The following is an 8,191-nucleotide window of genomic DNA, read 5'->3' on the forward strand; positions in this document are numbered from 1 at the left end:
GACGTGTGCTCTTCCGATCTCCTAAGTGCGTTTTTTTTCAAATTACATACGGGATTCGATTGTCCACAATTAATCAGTATTTGTCCAATAATAATAATTTTTTGTCCACTCTTGGAAAAAATATAAAAAATAAAAAAATTTTAACGTAAGCACCCCTAAGTGCGTTTTTTTTTAAATTACATACGGGATTCGATTGTCCACAATTTGTCCGCATTTGTCCAATAATAATAATTTTTTGTCCACCTTGCTACAAAAAATTATAAATAAATAAAAAAGGTTAGAGCTTGCCAGAAACACTCATAAGTGTATTTATCTTGAAATTACATACGGGATTCGATTGTCCACAATTTGTCCACGATTTATACACATTTGTTTATAAACAATTTTTTATTACTATATAAATACAACTATATAAATAGTGCACAAAAAATTATTACAAGTATTGTTACACTACAATGTTCATTACACACACGCACACGCACACTTGTATACTACTTACACATACATCAACTATACTCCTATATCAATATTAAGATGTCAATATTAAGACGTTGGTTTTAATTTTACTTTTCAAATTATTTTAGTTTTGTGTTACTATAATAGAAAGTTGTCATGCTTCTTCCCACATATAAGATTTTCGTTTTATTTTAATTTTTATGGCATTCTTATTTAAGTACTATTATTTATACGATTGTTTATATCGTGCAGTATTATGCAATATTAAAATAATTTAGGACATTAAGCAAATTTTATAAAATAAATATTTTTATTATTTTAAAATTATATGTGAAAGATTTGTTTTGTCACTCACGTACTATCGACATAGTAGTCTTCAAATAAATAAAATATTACATAACATTTATTTTTAATTTTAAATTAGATTTTCTTATTCCGTTTAAATTAATTTAACGCTATGAATTTAGTTTAAAATATTGATTCACATGTCAAAAAGACAGTAGATGCTATAATTCTACTTTATTTTTAACTTTGACATCTTAATATTGATATAGGAGTATAGTTGATGTATGTGTAAGTAGTATACAAGTGTGCGTGGCGTGTGTGTGCGCGCGCGCGCGTGTGCATGTGTGTAATGAACATTGTAGTGTAACAATACTTGTAATAATTTTTTGTGCACTATTTATATAGTTGTATTTATATAGTAATAAAAAATTGTTTATAAACAAATGTGTATAAATCGTGGACAAATTGTGGACAATCGAATCCCGTATGTAATTTCAAGATAAATACACTTATGAGTGTTTCTGGCAAGCTTTAACCTTTTTTTTATTTATAATTTTTTGTAGCAAGGTGGACAAAAAATTATTATTATTGGACAAATGCGGACAAATTGTGGACAATCGAATCCCGTATGTAATTTTTAAAAAAACGCACTTAGGGGTGCTTACGTTAAAATTTTTTTATTTTTTATATTTTTTCCAAGAGTGGACAAAAAATTATTATTATTGGACAAATACTGATTAATTGTGGACAATCGAATCCCGTATGTAATTTAGAAAAAAAACGCACTTAGGGGTGCTGACGTAAAAAAATTTTTTTTTTTAATTTTTTCCAAGAGTGGACAAAAGATTATTATTCTTGGACAAATATGGACATATTGTGGACAATCTAATGCCATATAGATTTTGTCAAAATTTGCATTTAGGGGTGCCAACTTCACGCAGCTTACAAACATATATAAATATATAAACTAAATTGCTAATATCTTCCTTATTTAATATGAATTTTTTTGATCTCTAAAATATACTTATTATATGATTCCGATTTTATTCTAACATTCAGAAAAATATCTGTGCGTTACAATGTTATATATATCAGATAACTATTGAACAGGAAAAGAAAAGATAGTATAAATAAAGGTGATTCGGCCAAGGAACTAACTGTTATTCAAACACATGCTAGATATTATTGATTTAAGAAATAATATCTTGAATCATAAAATAAAAATAAAATTATCATAAGAAAAAAAGAAGAGTTGAATGAAACTTAATTTATATTATTTTTAAATTATTGTGTGCATAAATGTTCTCGTTAGTATCACTGCATCATTTATATAAAATTAGTCTCAATTAATAGATTTATGTATATTAGGGCTTGTTAGAGCTACATTAAAACTATATTAGAACTTACAATAATACATCAAGTTTTATAAAACTAAAAAAGAAGATTGTACATTTATATTAAGAGTACGTATCATTTATCGTACTTTTATGTCAATAAATGCTTGTGAAGAAATGAACGAGCTTTTTTGTCAGTATCAGGATTGTTTTATATATTATCATTTTATGCACAATCTTTTCTTTTTTTCTATCATATTCCTCAATTCTGAGACTTGTGATTCCGAATTACACGTAAAAGAATAAAAATATTTAGCCCGTGTTGAATTATTTCTTAATAATAAAATAAAGCTCGGTATCGAATAGATCGTATCATTATGTGACATTAAATAGATGTACAAGATGTGATCTTGGAGAAGAGAAATTTCCCTCCATATACATAATTTATTTTATCATAATCGAGAAATGATTTATGCGGTATTAAGAAAACTAACATTATATCATTCCCACGTGCTCCAATCTAGCAGTCTGTTAGCAGCGACCAATAACACACCTTACACACTATTTCATGTGCCTGTTACTGCATAACCAATTGGTTCCAGCTCTACACAGTAATTATAAAGTTGTTACATAATTTTACATAAACTCACATTCATTCGTCCGCTCCCGGAGATCAGTTCATGACGCGCGGTGACTCCTAATTCACATAGCTGCCTCGGTCTTGGCGCGTTTGCAGGGGTTTACCGTGTTTTCTCCCGGGATACAGTCGTTATTTTCTTCAGCGGTTGGCGAGACCGATCGCTTCTTCGTAACGCATACCTCCGCAACGGTGTTATTTTTAACAGATGCCGGCGATTGAAACTTAACTATTACGGCAGTCATGTTGTCGCAGCCCGTTCCATCGCCGAGAGTGTCTGGTGCAAGACAATGATCGAAGAGCTGTAACACACATTTCGGATTACGTTTCATTTAGAAACAATATTCTAAATTTTCTAAAAATAAGATGCGCGCGAGCACGTTTAAAGATTGTTCCTGCTCTTTCGAGCTTGCGTAACATAATGCCATACCTCCTCGCAGATTTTCGAAATGTTCTCGTAATTTTGTGACAAACGGGTGCGCACAAACTGAACGACGTTTTGACTGGTCATGAAGTTCCATATACCATCGCAAGCCAGCACCATAAATTCGTCTTTCTCCGGATCGATTGTAACATGCCTTATGTCTGGCAGGGCGGAGATCATTTGTTTCTCGGGTGGTAGTCCCGTGTTTTGCTTATACGCGTGATCGCCGAGCGCTCTGGAAAGATTGAGGCCGCCATTCACTCTGCCGTCGTTCATCACCTCTCCGCCTGCTTTTACAATACGTTCCATTTCCGGTGCGTCTTCGGGTTTATGGTCCAGACTAAGTTCGATCGCTTGGCCATCCCTGCATAGGACACACCGAGAGTCTCCAGCATTGGCGACGTACAATTCATTTCCCTTCAGCACGGCTACAACTGCTGTGCAGCCACTGTCCGAACCAGGCTGCACAAAAGAGGCATTATACAATCATATATTACACAAATTCAAGTGAAAGTTTCTAAACAAATTATTTAACAAATATTTAACATATTTAAATTTCATTGAACAATTGTCTTTTTCTTTAATTTTACTTTAGATATTCATGGATATTCAAGAGGGAATTTCAATGAATTCTATACAAAAATCAGTATTGTACCTTTTCAGAGTTCACCATGAGATCATCAGTATCATCATCAGAATCTATATCTTCCTCCTCAACTTCGTCATCATCTTCTTCACTTTCATCCTCGTCAATATCTTCCGTATCTCCGTCACTGCAAAATCAATTTAAAAAAAGGGGGAAATCTCTATTTAAAAGCAATGCTTAGAAATAATAATCTTCTTTCAACTAGTATAAATCTATACCTTTCGGGTATACCATCGAATGTTTCATCATTTTCGTCATCGTCGTCATCTTCTTCAGAATCGCTGTCCTTTTTCAGTAGACTTTGATAAAGATCGACAGGCTGAGTTCTTCTTCGACCACTGCTGGTTATCCGTTCTTGCTGGTCCGCGTCTCCGTTTTCCACAGGGGTACAAGAACTGCTCGATACGTTGTCCCCTCCGCCCTTACTGCTGTCTGCATCTCCGATCCTCTTCGATTCCGCGCCATTAACTTCCACCTCGTTCGCATTGGACTCCGCGCATGGTGGCGCCTTGCCGGGACTCGAGACTTTCTCCTTCACGTCCTCGGAGCTATCGGGCATATCCATAGACTTAGCAGTTTCTCCTTCCTTGCTGGATACAACCGGTGGAGACGCATGAGCGCTGCCGTTGCTCGTCGTCGAATCCAGCACTTGCTCAGCTTCGTTGTTTCCCGGGCTGTCGGAATCCTTTCGCTCCACTGTGCTGGACAGAGCCGATCCGCACGGCTGACTGGAACTACTCACGTCTGTCTCGTTTGTATTCCAGTCGGACGCGGATGAGGACGAGGACGACGACGACAATGAGGACAGTGTCGGTGTCGGTGGCGGCGATGGCGACGGCGACGATGAGCATCCAGCGCCTGTTGACGAGCCGCTCGCTTTCTCCCGTCCTCTCCGACCTCGCAGAAACGGACTTGCGAATGCGCGTTTACCACACTTCTCGCCCTTCAGGTTTTTTAGATGAGGATTCGACACCTCTGACTGATACTTTGCCATTACTTGCTCCAACGGCATTGTCGCCTCCATACACAGATTACTAACATTCTCTTCCTCATCTATACGCAATGTAACGTACGAAGACAATCTCATTAAAAATTTAGTTGTGCAGATAAGGGGAAAGAATAAATTAGAGCTTGCATAGCGCACAATTAGCAAGAGCGTCTGTATAAGGGTAAACCCCGTAATAATGCATATCCTTAATACGAAAAGAAACGCACCAGATTCGTTCAGGTCGCCCTCCTTTTTCTCTGACGTGGACGTCCCCGCGAGCTCTTTGAGTACACTGACTACCTCTGGTTTTGTAAGGGTGTCGTCGAAACCGAGGAAAGCATCTATTAAAGCTTGCCTAATGTCGTCCTTTTTATAAGCTTCTGTCTGTTTGATAAAATCAGGGAGATTGCGCGCGCAGTACGTCGCAACCTCGTGTCCACCATGACCGTCGTAGACGGCGAACAACGAGACATTCTCATCAAAATCTATGCAACAGTTATGAGCATCCTGCAAAGAAAGTTATAGTTAGTCACGTGCTGTCATCGACAAGATTTCTTTCATGTTCTAGAAAGCATTTGTCTTAAATACCGTTCTAGAAGTTTCTACAAATCATAAAACCACAGGATACAATGCAGAAATTTTTGTTCGGAACAATCAATTTATTTATTCATTTAATAACGATTCCAATGGCATCAACGAATAAGGAAAGAATAAGAATTATAATTATTGCGTCAGAATTTTGTCGTCCGCAGGAGGAAGCTAACAACCGCTACTGTACGGTACACGGCGATAGCGGAGAAAGTTAAGAATGTCCAATAAGATAATAATTTTTCCGACGAAACGTTCCCGCGATAAAATATCGTGATCGGCGGTGTCGCAAGGACACCGTCTTATCGAGCTGTCTCGTCTGTTGGTAAATAAACGCATGCAGTGGCGAGGAAGCCATCCGCGGGAGCGTCGGATGCTGCGCCCGGGGCACCCCGCGCGGACGTCGTCGGCCACGTTCGGCACGCTCGGCCCCCGGCGCGCGAGGCATCGGCGCGCGGGACGCCGTCGGCGAGCGTGCCATCCGTGATCTCGGCGGGGCCCGGGTGAGACCGGCGAAACGCGCGAGCGAGCCTCGAAACTGGGTAAATTGGTGCAACGATCAGAGCGAGCGAGCGAGCGAGCGAGCGCGCGCGCGCGCGCGCGCACGTCGCGACCGTTGCCGCCGTCGCTGCCGCCGCGACGACACACGACTTCCCGCTTACCTCCTGACTGATCCGCCAGCCCTGCATGGAGCTCGCGCCGTACGCGACATCCTTTCCCACTTCGTCGCTCGACTCCTTCTTCGTAATCGGCTCCGACAAGTACGCTCCCATCTTTTTTATAAATACCGGCTGGCCGTCGTGCTACTCCCGCGGCGTCCGCGTAAAATGTTATATCGCTATACGTTCCGCCAGAAAAACAGAACTCACAAGCGTGGTGCACAGTCGTTAACTAGCCTCCCATGACCGGTTTGGCTTTCTGTTTTCCAGCCGCGCCGCTGGCGCCAGCTGGGCCGCCGGAGCCGCGCCGACTCGAGCGCGCCGCGCGCGTTTCGCGCCAAACTTAAAGCGACGTGCGCATGTAGGGATATCGGAAGAAGCCGCGAACCACTCGGACCGGATATGCATACACCGTTCTATTTTCAAGTCCGTAGTCCCAGCGCTTGTGCGTCGTGGTCGGAGCCGCGAATGGAGACTCGTCGGCCGTATCGAACGAGGAAAGATGCGACGACGTCAAATTCAATGCAATTGCCGCTTTGGTTGCAACAATCCGACCAGACCGATTTCGAGAATAGCTGAAGGTAATTATTGATCTTCTTATTAACGGGTTATTTATTTTATGAATTATTCATTCAGGTAAATCACATTCGCATTAAATTTCGATTCGTTCCTTTTATAAATATTTTATGTTTATCTTTAAATAATCTAGTAGTAGTATAAAAAGATGTGTATTGCGAGATGTGTATTGAAAATCAATTGTACCAATATTAACGTGCGTATCTTTAAATATCAAATTAAGGATAATAATAATTGGCCGCATTAATATAGCACATTAATATTGGAGTGTACTTTATTCAATATTAATAATGTTATATAAATTCGTTTATTTTCAAAGAAGTATTACGATCAAGTAGTTCAGAGAGATCTCTCAGACATTTATACGGAGCGAATTATATAAGTTTTTAACGCTAGAACAGAAGGAGACATCGAATCGCCTTTGAACGTTCCGCGCTTTGTCCAGAGCGGTGGAAGATAGTACGGTCGCGTGGCGCGAGGAGTGCGGGTGTCGCGCACGCTTGGCGTGACGCGCGGCTGGAGGGGGGAAACGGAGTAAGGAGGAAGGGAGGGGAGTGCGTACGGAGTAGTGCGCCGGGCGTCCGGTCCGCCGAGGGTAATCGAGATTCGGTCGGTTCGGAGCTTCGAGCGAGCCCGCCGCCAGTCGTTCGGCGGAGCTCGGGGAGGTTAGGTCGGGCTACGCACCCCCCCGGATGCGAATGCTCGGTGGTACGGCAGCACACCGCGACGGTCGACAGACGGCAGCGGATACGCGGCGCGGAGACGCGCGTTCACGGCGGTGCCGCCGAGCACCGGTCTCGCTCATCCCCATCTCGCGCGCTCGCTGGCGAGCGTCCGTCGTCGTTGTCCCCGTCGTCGTCGCAGCCCCGAGTCGACCTCATCCCGGTAACGGGGGTAGCGAATCTCCTCGCTACGCCCGCTCGTCGTCCCAGCTCGTCGACTCTCATCCCTTCGACGTCTCGCCGCCGCCGCCGCCGCCGCCGCCGCTGCCGCCGCCGTCGTCGTCGCCAACACGTCGACCAGACAACGGACGCGCGGCTGGCCGTTATACGACCGCACCGTCGGCTCTCACCGCGGCCGTCCGTGCATCGTGCTCGTCGCACCTGTCGATACGCGTCCACCAAAGGGAGCGAGGACGAGCCAGCACCGTACGTTCCCGGCCTAGTGACCTGACCTTGGATCGGCCCGACCAGGTACGTCTGTCACCGTTTACTTTAAAAACGCCACGTTTCATCCCCGCCCCCGCGCGCGCGCGAGCGCGCGCGACGTTTTCCTCCGCGCGGTCCTCCCCGCGAGAGCGTTTCTTCCGGAGATGCATTCGATTATGGCGGGTGATGTGCGGACGCGCGGGGGTTGAAATCGCTGCTCGTGGTGGGTAACGGCAGCAGCACGCAGCTCGCTAATACGGGGTGCTTAACGCGCGTACGTGTTGCGGATAAGAGGATTTGGAGGCTTGCGCTAGTGATAGGTTTAAGTTGCCTCGGTTACTCGCTCTCTCGATATCTGGTACCTTCATCGCGGCTTCCCGATGCAACGCGACCCGCGCTTCACTTCGACAAATGAACTGTTGTATATATCGATCTCGAGAGCATTCCCCG

At 43.1% G+C, this 8,191-nt stretch overlaps 1 protein-coding gene across 2 annotated transcripts in view; it reads right to left on the reverse strand.

The window, feature by feature from the left end:
- Positions 1-6,279, reverse strand: part of LOC105454185 (probable protein phosphatase CG10417) — an 8,508-nt gene extending 2,229 nt beyond the window's left edge. The window contains exons 1-6 of one of the 2 annotated variants that reach the window (XR_974960.1): positions 6,021-6,279; positions 4,998-5,277; positions 4,001-4,835; positions 3,792-3,909; positions 3,143-3,598; positions 2,726-3,014 (exon numbers count right to left, since the gene is read on the reverse strand). Coding sequence is in view for 1 of the 2 variants with exons in the window: in XM_011696622.1 (XP_011694924.1) it covers positions 2,778-3,014; positions 3,143-3,598; positions 3,792-3,909; positions 4,001-4,835; positions 4,998-5,277; positions 6,021-6,131 (2,037 nt within the window). In the remaining variant the exon portion in view is untranslated. Of the gene's footprint in view, positions 1-1,993; positions 3,015-3,142; positions 3,599-3,791; positions 3,910-4,000; positions 4,836-4,997; positions 5,278-6,020 lie in introns of those variants that run through there. The other variant, XM_011696622.1, reaches the window with a different exon arrangement.
- Positions 6,280-8,191: the final 1,912 nt, after the last annotated feature.

The sequence above is a fragment of the Wasmannia auropunctata genome, unplaced genomic scaffold (assembly GCF_000956235.1).
Source record: "Wasmannia auropunctata unplaced genomic scaffold, wasmannia.A_1.0 LD335987.1, whole genome shotgun sequence".
NCBI classification, from domain to species: domain Eukaryota; kingdom Metazoa; phylum Arthropoda; class Insecta; order Hymenoptera; family Formicidae; genus Wasmannia; species Wasmannia auropunctata.